The sequence below is a fragment of the Papio anubis genome, chromosome 1, assembly GCF_008728515.1.
Source record: "Papio anubis isolate 15944 chromosome 1, Panubis1.0, whole genome shotgun sequence".
Taxonomy (NCBI): domain Eukaryota; kingdom Metazoa; phylum Chordata; class Mammalia; order Primates; family Cercopithecidae; genus Papio; species Papio anubis.
The window spans coordinates 29,310,479-29,325,216 of NC_044976.1; the positions used below are offsets into that span (position 1 = coordinate 29,310,479).

At 38.9% G+C, this 14,738-nt stretch overlaps 1 protein-coding gene and 1 non-coding gene across 35 annotated transcripts in view; both read right to left on the reverse strand.

The window, feature by feature from the left end:
* PUM1 (pumilio RNA binding family member 1) overlaps positions 1-14,738 on the reverse strand; it is a 136,609-nt gene that overhangs the window by 36,305 nt on the left and 85,566 nt on the right. For 13 of the 34 annotated variants that reach the window (XM_021938631.2, XM_031666450.1, XM_031666400.1 and 10 more), the window contains 6 exons: positions 13,885-13,978; positions 12,635-12,751; positions 7,272-7,423; positions 5,812-5,844; positions 1,301-1,439; positions 104-247 (listed from right to left, as the gene is read on the reverse strand). In XM_021938631.2, coding sequence (XP_021794323.1) covers positions 104-247; positions 1,301-1,439; positions 5,812-5,844; positions 7,272-7,423; positions 12,635-12,751; positions 13,885-13,978 — 679 coding nt within the window. The remainder of the gene's footprint in view (positions 1-103; positions 248-1,300; positions 1,440-5,811; positions 5,845-7,271; positions 7,424-12,634; positions 12,752-13,884; positions 13,979-14,738) is intronic. The other 21 variants (XM_017959030.2, XM_017959029.2, XM_009203379.3 and 18 more) reach the window with 7 other exon arrangements.
* On the reverse strand, positions 1,111-1,183 carry LOC116272149. The gene has a single exon (XR_004180869.1). It is a non-coding gene; the product is annotated as a small nucleolar RNA SNORD103/SNORD85 (small nucleolar RNA).

Genomic DNA, 14,738 nt, shown 5'->3' on the forward strand with positions numbered 1-14,738 from the left:
ATACTGAGAATTGCCAAAAGTGTATTTCAACATACTTTAAGAATATCACTATCAGTCGCCACTTTTAGATCTCTGGCAGGAGTCCACTCAGATGTGCGCTCACCTGCTTGTGCAGCTGAGGAACTAATGATGACTGGGGCAGGAGCTACAAGTCGAACAGGAGCTCCAAGACCATTTCTCGCACCTGCATTCACTACAAGGGCACCAGTTTGGTCATAGTAAGCAGCAGGAGCCAACACCGGATAACCTACGAATATCAAACCAACAGAGAAATGTGTATGTTAAACAAACAAGTATCTCCTGGGCACCAACATATTGTCAATAATCATAAACTCAGCTTTGGGGTTGAATTGACCTAGATTTATATACTGGTTCCATCACTTAAATAGTTGAATAAACAAATAAAAGAGGCTACAAATGATTATAAAAATCATAGTACTTTCATACTACATAATAATCTAAGAACAAATATCCCGCAAAATAGCAGGAAAAACCTAGACAGGCTTTAAATAACATGATCTTTCAATATTATGTGAAATAGAATCTCCACATCCCAGTTTAAGCCATATGAAAAACTGCAGGTGACTTCCTAAGAACACACAAAGGCATAGCAACTAAAAAACAAATGAAACAGGTTAAAGTTATTTATTGAATTCATAAATGACTCAGTTAAATTGGCTATGCTCTATGATCAGTAAAGGTCCATAAAAATACGCTGACATCTCTCAAAGACTTGTTTCATATGTAGAACATGAAACTACATTTAATCCCATGCAAAGCACCAAACCCAGCTGACAGTGAACCAAAAACAACATATATTCAAGATATGTCTATATAAACACATATCTCAGAGGTAGGCAGCTAAAAAGAACCCCTACTATTGGTTTAAGAGAAACCTTAAAAATGTAAGAGATGACCCTATCAAGGTGTACCAGAAATTTCTCGCTAATCATGTTGTTCAAAAACATCAACATAAAGACTAAGCCTTGTAAACTAGCTTGGCCACTCCATCTACCACTAATTCTGAGACAGAAAACAGATAACCCACCAAGGAAAAAACCACATATTCCAAGCTGCATGGACATTTAGATACCTCCAATATGACTTAAGACTGGCTCAGAACAATGCTCTCATCAGTGAACTATAGTCTAAGTGAGGGCAAGTGTATATCATCCTTGCCAGTCCCCAAATCATGACAAGCCTAAGCAAGGTGAAAGCACTGCTCATTCCCCTCTGTAATCACCTCAAACGTGCAGCCTTTTTCCCTGCCAAAGTATTAGGAATAACAATGCAGCCGCACCTGGCATGCCTGCTGCCAGACCTTGTCCAAATGCAAGGGCAGAATTCACTGCTGCAGCTGCCACAAGGGGATCTGTTTGCTGTCCCTGCTGGTTCTGGTTTGGGGTCAAAGGACGTTGGCTGGCTCCTCCACGGAGAACCTGGGAAGGGAAGACAGAAATAACCACTTTCTTTTCATTGGAGAAGACCTACCATATGCTCAGGTTGGATCAACTTTTAAAACTTAATTGTAAAACATTTTCCCTATAATGGTTTTTATATGTCACAGCTGTTAGGGTATAAATTCAATTAATAACATTTCATATAGTGGAATTTCAGTCTACCATTCTTACTTTAAACACATTACCTTTATAAGCAGCAAAAAGCACAAAAAAGTGATTCATTCATTCAAACGTTTTATCTCATCTGCCTCATAAAGTTCTTGTGATAATTAACTTAAAAGATGAATTTGAAACATCTGGCATCAGCAAGTGGTAATGTTATCAAATATTTAATGCCTACGAAGTGGCAAATGGGCAAGTGAGACAGAGCAATCAACAAGACCGACAAAGCGCCTGTCCTCATGGAGCTTTTATTTTAATGAATGAGATAGACAATAAACCATACTATATAATGTCAGTGCTCTGACAAAAAGTGGGTGAAGAAAAAAAAATGTAACAGGCCAGTCATGGTGGCTCACGCCTGTAACCCTAGGACTTTGGGAGGCCAAGGCAGGTGGATCACCGGAGGTGAGGAGTTCGAGACCAGTCTGGCCAATATGGCAAAGCCCCGTCTCTACTAAAAATACAAAAATTAGCCAGGCGTGGTGGCAGGCGCCTATAATCCCAACTACTGGAGAGGCTGATGCAGGAGAATCACTTGAACTTGGGAGGCGGAGGTTGCAGTGAGCTGAGATCAAGCCACTTCGCTCTAGCCGGGGGGAAAGAGCAAAACTCTATCTCAAAAAACAAAAAAAGAAAAAAAGAGTATTAATGGTGGGGGGGAAGGGGTTCCAGACAGGATGAACAGGGGTAATTTACCCACATATTTAAAGTTAACTAAGTCTCACATGCACACAAAAGATGGAATGAGAATATTTCCTCTTTAACGCTAATCTATTTATTAAGGTCCACATGGCCCCAAATGAGTTCACCAGATTTGATTTGGTAGGGCTCTCACCTGACTATTTCTATTTCCCTCTCACAAATTCCACAAACATACGCATTAGTCAAGTTCAGTGCAGAATACCAGTTATGCCACTGTGATAAAGGATCTACCTTTTTGGGGCGAGGGTTGGGGCAGGGAAGAGACAGGGCCATGCTCTGCTGCTCAGGCTGGAGTGCAGTGTGACACCGTCTCAGCTCACAGTAGCTCACAGTAACCTCTGCCTCCCAGGCTCAAGAGATGCTCCCACCTCTCCTGAGTAGCTGGTACTACAGGTGTGCACCACCACACCTAGCTAATTTTTCTATTTTTTTGTAGAGACAGGGTCTCACCATATTGTTCAGACTAATCTCTAACTCCTGGGTGCAAGCAATCCACCTGCCTTGGCCTCCCAAAGTGTTGGGATTACAAGTGTGAAGCCACTGAGCCCAGTCAAAGATCTACTTTTTATTAATAAAACATAGACATCAAAATGCTAGCAATCATTATTATTCTGAATGATGTGAAGAATCTATCTCACAAGATCTACACACTCCAGAAAGCAAAAATGCAAAATCCACAAACCAAGGCTAAAATTACTAAAGTTCCTAACAATGTGTTTTGCCATATTGTCAAGTGCACAGTTCTTATCAGACCACTTTCAATTTCACTGTGTTATTTATAAAAGTTAGACATATGGTCAAGAAAATGGGTACAAATTATTATTGGTACCATTGGTAAAAAAAAAAAAAAAGCAAAAAGAGAAACAACACTAATAACCAATTAAATATTTGTTAAGTGGGTATAAAGTGACCAACACTGTCCACACTGGCAAGAAGAGATGGATGGACACTTAATTTGCCCAATCTTTTACTTCTATATCAGTAATAAGTAAGAATTAACAAATGATCTTGCAGATTTGCTGGAAATATCTGAAATAATGTCTTTAAGCCACACTGATACCTAGGAGATAATCAATAACCAATAGCAAATCACTATTATCAAGATATTATATAATTTGTTTCTGACCTAAAGAACCTAACCAACTTTATAAGAGAAAGTGTGTTTCAAGCTACATAGACAGAAGAGTCTGGGGACTGTACAGGTGAGTTTTGCCAAATACTTAGAATTTACATACCCAGTAACTCAAAAGAGATCTCACTCTAGGATAAGTAAATAGCAAGCACAGAAATACGGCAAATGTTAATAGTTCAAAATTGCTGAAGATTTTAAAAAACAATGAAAGCACTGCTTTCATAGAATATAAAGAAGTAGGTTTATGTTTGATTAGGTGTTCTTTGAAAGGACAGGAGTGATGGAGTGGACAAGGTACCTAAAGAAAGAAGTAGTCTAAGACTATTGATGAGTCTTGTAATAAGGAAAACAGTGTTAGCTTTTTGTTCACTCTCTAGAAATCTGTCCAGTACCCCTAACTATACATAAAAGTCCTTCAGTTACCTGCCAATATTCATATATTTTCATTTCATCAATAGCTGTCAAATCGATGATTTTATGGAAACAAAATGTACAGTTTCACAAGTAACGTTTTAAAGTCTAACAAAATCTACAAAATGACTGAATTTATAAAAACTATCCTAGAACAGTTAGCTTGCCTAGAATGCAACAAATACTTTCTGATAAAATACAAGGCCAACAGCAAAGTTTAAAAAGAACCTCTCATTTTAATTACTATGACAAGGCAGATTACCAAGAAAATCATATTTTCGAAACAATGGCTGCTAATTAAAAACTAATGCTAAAAACTTCTCCTTAGTAGGGTTTGACAGAACCTGAAGGGCCTGACAGAAAACTGAAAAGTTAATGATTATTATGTCCATTTTATAACAAAAATATATGCATTTAGAGAACCCACCCAACTTGCCCTAGTTGTAGCTAGTTAACGATAGAAGAAGCACAAGATCTCAGATTTTCTTTAAGTCAAGACATCACAATATGGTCAGGAAACAAGTTATCAAGAAATGGGCTTATATTCAAATCTTAACAACTTTGCACTTGTGTGACTCTGGGCACACAAATTATATTTCTTCAATCGGTTTCCTCTCAATTATGAAATTCTATTTCATAAAACAAGAAGTTGTACATCTATCATAATTAGTAAGAGAAACAGAAATTACATGTAGAACACTTAATTCTGCACAGAAAGCTTTCAATTAACAGCAGTTATTAGTATTATTCTTGTTCACTGTATTAGAGCTAATTTTAAAACATGGTAATTACTTTAGTCTTCCAAATGCATAATAATTTGGCAGCCATTTAAACAAAAAGATGATCACACAAAGAAATACAGACTTATCCACAAAAAGCAGTTATTAAGAAATTTATTTGCTAGGTGCCGTGGCTCACACTTGTAATCCCAGCACTCTGGGAGGCCAACGCTTAAGGTCAGGAGTTTGATATCAGCCTGGACAACATGGTAAAACCCCGTCACTACTAAAAATACAAAAACTAGCCAGGCGTGGTGGCACGTGCCTGTAATCCCAGATACTAGGGAGGTTGAGGCAGGAGAATCACTTAAACCTGGGAGGCAGAGGTTGCAGTGAGCAAACATGGCACTACTGCACTCCAGCTTGGATGACAGAGCAAGATTACGTCTCAAAAAAAAAAAAAAAAAAGAAAGAAAGAAAGAAAGAAACTTATTTAATAGGCCAGGCACAGTGACTCATGCCTGTAATCCCAGCACTTTGAGAGGCCGAGGCGGGTGGATCACCGAAGGTCAGGAGTTCGAGACCAGCCTGGCCAACATGGTGAAATCCCATCTCTACTAAAATACAAAAATTAGCCAGGTATGGCAGCACACACCTCTAATCCCAGCTACTCAGGAGGCTGAGGCAGGAGAATCACGTGAACCCAGAAGGCGGAGGTTGCGGTGAGCTGAGAGCTCAGCGCACTCCAGCCTGGGCAACAGAACTAGACTCCATCTGAAAAAAAATAAAACAAAAAAAGAAATGTGGCCAGGCGTGGTGGCTCACGCCTGTAATCCCAGCACTCCGGGAGGCTAAGACGGGTAGTCACCTGAGGTCAGGAGTTCGAGACCAGCCTGGCCAATGTGGTGAAACTCCGCCTCTACCAAAAATACAAAAATTAGCCAGGCGTGGTGGCACATGCCTGTAATCCCAGCTACTTGGGAGGCTGAGGCAGGAGAATCGTCTGAACCCTGAAGGCAGAGGTTGCAGTGAGCCAAGATGGCACCACTGCACTCCAGCCTGGGTGACAAAAGCAAAACTCCGTCTCAAAAGAAATTTATTTTAACAGATCACTCATTCTGCCAACAAATTCTTTACTGAATTTCCTTATATATGGTATGAGAATGGCATCTGCTGCCAAGAAAATAATTTCATAGTGTCCAAATAACAGGTAGAATTTCAAGACCTGTTCTTCTTTCTTTCTATAATTGTGTGGAATCTAAAAAAAAACAAAACAAAACAAAAAAAATTAAACATACACCCACTGAGTAAGACTGATGTCAAGCAAAAAATTCTTGTTTGGATCATATAATACATTCATATATGAGCAGGGTGTTTTGTCTCAAATGACAGCTTTTATCTGACAATGCATATCGAAGCCTAAAAGGTGATTTCATTTGCTCCAGAAAAATTCCATTACTAGGAATTTTTTCCAAGGATAAACTTATGTAAAGGACGTTAATCAGTCTCATTTAAAACACCAAAATACTGATATAAATGAAATATCAAATATAACAGACTAAAGTATCCTTTGATGGATTTAAATGTACCTAGTAAAAATGTCATTTAAAAGAACACAAAATAACATAGTAAAGTAGGAAATCAGAATGGAAAACCACGTGGACAGAATGACAATTTTGTAAAATATTAAATAGTAAGGCTAAAATAACAGATACCAAACATATTAGCAGTGGTTTTTTGACATAAGGATTTAAGGTAATTTTTTTGTTTCAAGTTTTCTAGTTTACCACAGTTTCTATCAATAAAGAGGTGTTATTGGCCAGGCGTGGTGGCTCACGCATGCAATCCCAGCACTTTGGGAGGCCCAGGCGGGTGGATCATGAGGTCAGGAGTTTGAGACCAGCCTGACCAACATGGTGAAACCCCGTCTCTACTAAAAAGAAAATTAGCTGGGCATGGTGGAGTGCGCCTATAATCCCAGTTACTCAGGAGGCGAAGGCAAGAGAATTACTTAAATCCAGGATGCGGAGACTGCAGTGAGCCGAGATTGCACCACAGCATTCCAGCCTGGGCAACAGAGTGAGACTCTCTCTCAAAAAAAAAAAAAAAAAAAAAGAGGTGTTATTCTAGCAATCAAGGAGGAAATGACCTGTGTAAAAAAAAAAAAAAAAAAAAAGAAAGAAAGAAAAAAAGATGTAGTTTTGCAGTTTACTGTCCTTTCTCAACTCAAATAAAAAGCTAACACAGATATCACAGGTTTAAGATTTACATCTAATCCAGTAAGTACTATAAATAAGCAGTCTAAAAATCTAGTACCCCTGCTTTGGTGTCAAGCCCCTTGAAAAACCCTGAAATGATCTGAAAGTGGTGCTTGGCAAGCCACTACAGTATGGCAGAACAAAATTTTACTATAACTTTGAAGATCCACTTTGCCACTTGCAGCTAAGCAATTTCCCTGTAGGTGAATTGATGAGTATCATTACCCCACCTAGGTACAATAGTGTCTAACATATAAAAGACATTCCATAAGAGTCGTTAAATCTGAGCCTGAACTCAGACACATACACACACACAAGAGGAAATTCATGCATTCACAGTGCTTTTCTATTAGGCGCAATATCACCTATTAATTACCCACAATACTACAATTCCCACTTAGAAGAGGTAAATTTTGTCTACATTTACCTGCTGCTGTCCTTGCTGAGCCTGTGGGGTGGTCTGTTGATTAGCTGAATTAGTTGCTGCGGCGGCAGCAGCAGCTTGCTGCTGGAAAAGACTGGCAGGGTAGACTCCCCAGGGAGTAACTCCATAATACTGGTGAGGGACCACAGCTGGGCCTAAAAATAGCAAAGGAAAGGTAAAGAAAGTCTGAACTACTGAGGCTCATCTCAGGCTTTCCAAAGATTACATCTGACTCAACAGATCCTACTGTAAAATATTAACTTAAAAGTATATATTGATTTATGCTAGCTAATCATTAACTCTTTTTAAAGAACAGTAAACATTAGATGAGATCCTTACACCAGTCTTCTAATATAATCCAGGCCTAGAGGAAGAAGCAATGAGGAATGAAACATCAGAAAACTAAAAGGGGGAATCACTGATAGAAGGGGTTCGATTTAAGAACAGATGGAGGATGTAGGATAGACAGAGACAATATCTGTTGGTAGAAGGGAGTAAATGGAGGGTCTGTGTGCTTAAAGTGATGGAATAGAACAAAAGACTAGGTTGTATCCCAGGTTCAATGGTAAGAATGGCACCTAAGGTGATTTAATAGAGTGCTGGTGTTTCATTAACTCTAGAAAAATGAACATCTATCAGTCTGACAACAAAACCCAGACACTCAACTGAACCTCCACTGCAACTTCAAAGTTTTTTTTTTCTTTTTTTTGAGACAGGGTCTCTCTGTGTCACGCAGGTTGGAATGCAATGAAGCAATCTCAGCTCACTGCAACCTCAACCTCCTGGGCTTAAGCGATCCTCCCACTTCAGCCTCCCTAATACCTGGGATTACAGACGCATGCTACCATACCTGGCTAATTTTTTTTTTTTTTTTTTTTGGTAGAGGTCTATGTTGCCCAGGCTGGTGTCAAACTCTTGGGCTCAAGTGATCCACCCGCCTTGGCCTCCCATATTGCTGGGACTATAGGCTTGAGCCCCCAGGCCTGGCCCCTATTTCTACTTTTAAAGTCACAAAGGCATTCAACACAACTACATTGAGACATTGCTGTGAAATTTTAAACTTAAGTCAACATTGAACACAAATAGAAACAAAAAATACAACACCTTGACTTGTTACAGACCTGCTAAGAACCTTAAACAAAATTAAGCATTCTCTGTAACCCCAGCACTATGGGAGGCCAATGTGGGAGGATCACTTTGAGGTCAGGAGTTCGAGACCTGGTGAAACCCCATCTCTACTTAAAAAAAAAAAAAAAAAAATACAAAAAATTAGCTGGACGCGGTGGCAGATGCCTGTAATCCCAGCTACTGGGAAGGCTGAGACAGGAGAACTGCTTGAATCCAGGAGGCAGAGGTTGAAGTGAGCCAAGATTGCACCACCGCACTCCAGCCTGGGCAACAGAGCAAAGAGTATGTCTCAAAAAAAAAAAAAAAAAAAAGCATTCTGCTTTAATCCAAATTATCTGTTCATTTTCTTTGGCAACAAAGTACAGTTGCAGTTGGCCACATAAAGTAGACAACAGAGATGTAACAAAGTTATGCAGATAACAACTTAAGTGTGGCAGAAATCTAATCATAGAATTCTATGATGAAGCTGATGGCAAGAAACACCAAAGACACATTTGCTAACCAAGAAATGGGCTCAAAGCCAATTCTTCAAATCTGCTGAAACGTATCTCCAAGTTGAACTTCCTTAAAGCACAGAGTTAAATACTTCCAACTTGATTCATTAACAATAACCAAGCCTTACACTGAAGTTCTGAAGAGCTGTTTCAAATATTACAGCTACTCTGATGCAACAGCTAATTCTGGAGAAACACATACTTCATTAAGCCAAAATAAATAGATACATATTCTTGTTTCCCCCATTTTAAGCTTCTAAAACACAAACAAGTCAAACTGTATCATTGCCCAATATAAATGTTTTGACATTTCTAATTTGGTGTTTTCTATACCTGTGGGCTTAGAAAAGATTAAGAAGCTCCGTTTACAAGCAAGGGTGCACACTGAAACACTATAGCTGGGGCAAAGAATAAAGGTGCTGCTAAGAAAAGCTGTTACACTATGAAGTATTTTACTATAATAAGGAAAGAGGTTAAAACATTTTTAATTTGTCAGAAACTGAACAGCCTAAAAGCCATGTATTCAAGTTAAAAAAAAAAAAAAAAAGAGTGATAGAGCCTCATACTCATAAGTGTTTATAAAGCAGGGTGGTCTTGGGCAGTTAAAGAAAAAAATAAGAAAAAACACAAAAAAAGACCCTAAGTGTACCTTAGTTTCCTCACCTGTAAAAATGGGTAAACAGGTAGAGTGTTCCTTAACCAAAGGGCTTGGGACCAGAAGTGTTACAGATTTCAGACTGTAGACTATTTGTGTATGCAAGAGTTACCTTGGGGATGTGACCCAAGTCTAAACACAAAGTTCATTTATGTTTCATATATGCCTTATACACATAGCCTGGGAGTAATTCTACTTTTCCGTTGGGGATGCTGAATAAATGAACTGTGTGTTACGTGCCTGTGGTTTTGACTATGACCCATTACATGAGGTCAAGGTCAAGTGTGGAATTTTCCACTTGTGGTGTCATGTTAGTATTCAAAAAGATTTTTAATTTTGAGATTAGGGATGCTCAACCTGTAATAGATGTTGGGGGTACAGCCGTGTCTACCTTGAACGAGTGGTTGCAACCTGCAATGATAGTCCCAACACTCTCCCAAAAGCCAATAAAAGAGAACCTTTACTGGGCGAGGACTGCTATTACCATTAACATTTGCATTATTCTCTAAATTTTCTCAACTGGCATTTCTACTACTATACTGTGGTCACATGGCCTAAGGTTAAATTTAGGAAAACATCCCAGGGCAAATCAACTGAGCTTGGCACATCAGGCACCCTCTAAGAATACACATATTCATAGTTTGATCAGTTAACATTTCCTGTTATTTGTGAAAGTATTAACTCATTTTCACCCTGGCTCAACTGACAAATACAAAAAACAAGATTCTCACCACCAGAATACCATCTCAGTGACAGCAGCAGTGTCAACCCTAAGATCAGTTCTTTGTTTCAAATAACATAAATTAGTAGAGGAAAAGAATTCTAAAGAAAGTACAGAAAAGACAATTCAAGACAGCACAGGCATTCTATATACTATAGTGAAGCATAGGCATGGGCTTTGAAGTTAAACCTGGTTCAAACTCCAACTCTACAACATTTAAATTGTGTGACTTCAAATGAGACAGCTCTCTAGGTTGGGCACAGTGGCTCACACCTGTAATCCCAGCACTCTGGGAGGCCAAGGTGGGTGGATCACTTGAAGTCAGGAGTTTGAGACCAGCCTGGCCAACATGGCGAAACCCCATCTCTACTAAAAATACAAAAATTAGCCAGGCATGGTGGCGGGCACCTGTTGTTCCAGCTATTCAGGAGGTTGAGGTGGGAGAATCACTTGAACCCAAGAGGCAGAGATTGCAGTGAGCCGAGATCGTACCACTGAACAAAAGCAAGACTCAGTCCCCCCCAAAAAACAAAACAAAACAAAAAAACAGAAAACAAAAAAACATAACTAACAAGGCAGCTGTCTGATCCACAAATTTCTAATCTCTAAAATCATCATGTGACAAATCATATGAAAGAAAAGCATTCAGGACAATGCCTGAGAAAAGTTATGTATTAATAAATATTAATGATGGTTAGCACAGATCATTCTCCTACGAAGAGCTTTCGTTTTCCCCAAAAAGGGGGTGACCATGGACAGACAGATGACCCTATGTTAACTATGTTCCTATCATAACCATGCCAAAATGTAAACAATTTTTTAAAAAATCTAAGAAATGCTAGGCTACATTTAAGTTCATAATTGCAAATCATATGCTACATAATAAGAAATAAAATTTCAAAGCAATATTTAGTCATGGTTAACCTGACTTGGAGGGATCTTCCCCCAACAAAGATCTAAACTGGAAGACACTGTGTTTGTTCTAATGCTGAATTCAATCCATCATACATTTATGGCCTCACTATGGTGACGGTAACTGTACAACACAGAGTCAAATAACAAAGATGCCTGTCTTTTAAACATCTAGTCTCAAGGGAAAGAAAAAAACACTCATAGGCTGGGCACAGTGGTTCACACCTGGAATGCCAGTACTTTGAGAGGCCAAGGGAGGAGGATTGCTTGAGCCCAGCAATTTGACACAACACCAGCCCAGGCAACACTGGCGAGACCACCCCATCTCTACAAAAAATTTAACAATTAGCTAAGTGTGGTGGTGCACACTAGTACCCCTAGCTACTCAGGAGGCTGAGGCAGGAGGATCCAGTGAGCCCAGGAATTCAAGGTTACAGTGAACTGTATTCACGCCACTGCATTCCATCCTCGGCAACAGAGTGAGATCCTGTCTCAAAAAAAAAAAAAAAAAAAAAAAAAAAGAGAGAGAGAGAGAGAGAAAGAGAGAAAAAAAAACTCGTGTATACATCCCACAAGCAAATAAAAACAGTGCAGTAAGTAGCCAGCTAGGGCACTTCACAGGCAAACAATGGGAAAAAGAGCTTACTACAGAAGACCACAGTGTCCAATGACAGGGGCCTAAACCAATGCAGTATCTTCAGCAAACTAAAATCAGATCTGTATTGCTACAATGTATGGTGTCAGCCAATGGCAGTCAACTAGGAAGGGAACTGGGTGGTACACATGTAGAGACCTGTATGAGGCATGGTGATAGAGCCCTATATGCTCTGGGTCCCAACCCTAGTTAATCCACAGAATTATCTGGAAGCTCCTTAAAAATACTGATTTCAAGGAACAAAACACCACCAACCCCACCCTGACTCCAAGTAAGTTGTAATGATCAGCCATGTTTGGTAATAACTGTAGTATGCCATATTAGGGTAGAAAAAAGGGAAATCAACAAAAGGTTTAAGCAGAAAGATGATGAGGTAAGATCTAAGTCTGAAATCATTTTCTTGAACAATTTAGAGGGGAAAAGGAAGTGAGAGAGGCAAGGAAATTAGAAATTTCCACATTAGAGACCAATAAAAGTACCTGAACTATATGATAGACTAGAGGTGGTAGGAGATCTAGGCAAGGGGAGAAATACCCAAAATATAAATGAGCATCTGGTGGCTCCATGGATCAAAAATACATATGCAAGCGGTAGGTGATTAATTTGCCTTTGAACATTTTCAAGTCTGAGGGGCCTATGATACTGCTATGGAGAGATACTAAGCTGGTAGGTAAATGGCACTGAAAATCTGGATGATCTCCACCGGAGACACAGATTTGGGAAAGAGTATAAAGAATGCAAGCCCATCTCAAATGACTTTTCAGCAGGTGAGAAAATCCCTCATGCAGCAGAATGTCTCACCTAGTGTCGCTGCTGCAGCCAATCCAGCTGTGTAGGGGTCCGTCCCTGGGGGAGCAGCGCTGATGATGTATGGATTGGGGACAAACGCAGCGGGAGCTAAACCTGCTGAAAACATACCTGTCAGTAAAAACAAACTTGACTAAAACTGCAGCCCTATCAAATACCTACACAGTTTGGCTATTCACTTCAGGCTGTAGATAAAGAAAAAAATGAAAAAAGAGAAGACGGGACAGGTTGAGGGTAAAGAGAAATTTTAAAAAGGTAACTGCTATACTAAAGATTATAATGAAATGTTTATAGAGTTAAATTTTACCTTTGCTAAAGAAATACTTAAAACTGTATATACAGTTTTAAATTCAGCATACTTTCTAAAAGATTATTAAAATTATAACAGCCTACAATGGAACAATTTTAAAGACTTATATTAAAATGGGATGAAGTATTTCTACTTAAAATAATTTTACAAACAGTTTTCATGAAATAAAATCTATGGGTATTTATAAAGATTACCATCTACAACTATACATTATCAGACCCAAGGACTTTATGCCTGGACTTTATTTATTTAGGTTGGAAGTAAGTATATTCTTCTATAGCCTATCACATTCAAGATTAGCTATCTCCTTTCTACTCAATCATGCCATTTTGACATATTAAAAAAAAAATTCTACTTCTACTTGTTTACACTTAATGCACTCTATTTCTAAGAGACCCTAAGAAGGTCCAGGGGGAAGAAACATCTAGGCAGTACGATGAAAACATCGCTCAAAACTTTTACTAAACTTACAGGAAAAGGGCAAAGCTACTTTAAAACCAGTAATTATACGAGAATACTTTTAAACTTTTTCAATGCATACTGACTGGAAAATGGATTTATACTGTTTTGCTAATAAAATGAGAGGCTGATAGTCTATAGAACCACAACTTATTTAATCAATGTCATCCAAACCTTACCAAAAGAGCTAATGGTAGTCACCAATCGCTATTGTGATAAATACTTTAAATCCTGAAACAGCTGAGGTAGGGCAATGGGTGAACACTGAAGAAATCTTATGATGTGGGTCTACAAGCAAGGTCAAAAATAATGTGGCTTGAGAGACAACTGGACAAAAGGAAGAGGCCACTTACTCTGTCTGAGGGATTTGTCTGAACTTTTAGAATCAGTTTAAATTACTGGGTTTCACAGCAACCAGTTATCCTAAAATGGCGGCCACACCTATCATGAAAGAGCTATGGGCTTAAGGACTTACCGATGTGCGGCTGATGAGCAGCTGCCAGTGCATACTGCTGCTGCTGAGCAGCTGTCAACTGCTGGACAGCAAGCGCATTAGGTCTTTGGAACAGCTGAGGCAAGAGGAAAAACACGGTGTGGTTAGGGAAACTGTCTTACAAAATCATTTAAAAACCTCTCTGACTAAAAATTTTAATAAACACTTGTTTAGGCATGATACTTTAACAACAACAAATGTTCTCATACTCTACTCCATTCCCATGGGATTAAAATGTTTCATAGTTCTATTCTCCCTGTCTCTCTTTCTTTACTTCAATTTGCTGTGCCCTGGTTCCATGAGCTGCCCACTTCACAGATTATATGTCCCCTGAACCACAAACACACTCTCTCTCTCTCTCACACACACACACACATATATGAGATATCTATATATATATAGATATCGATACAGATACAGATATCTCATATATGTGCATGCAAAAGCCCTAAAGCTTATCAGGTCTACAGGTCTTGCCTGATCTAAGGCAAAGTTAAAAATTAGACAACTGATTTGCCACATTGCCCCTAGTGCTGAATCTCCTTTCAAGAGCCCACAAATAACTGAATTAATCCTCACCTACTCACATTTTGGAGAAGAATATGAAAAGTGTTCACTTCATCCTCTGAGCTGTCTCATTCCCAAAATGGTATTGAATAACTTCCTCAACTAGTAGCTTATCCTAATGAGTAAATTAGACATCTGCCCAACTTTCGGGAGCTCCAGAGTCTTCTGGGATATTATTCTTTGTATATTGAAAATAAAACAGCAGAAAACAGCAGCTACTAACAAAATTTGGATTATGAGCTCACACCTAGCATACTTCTTAATTCTAA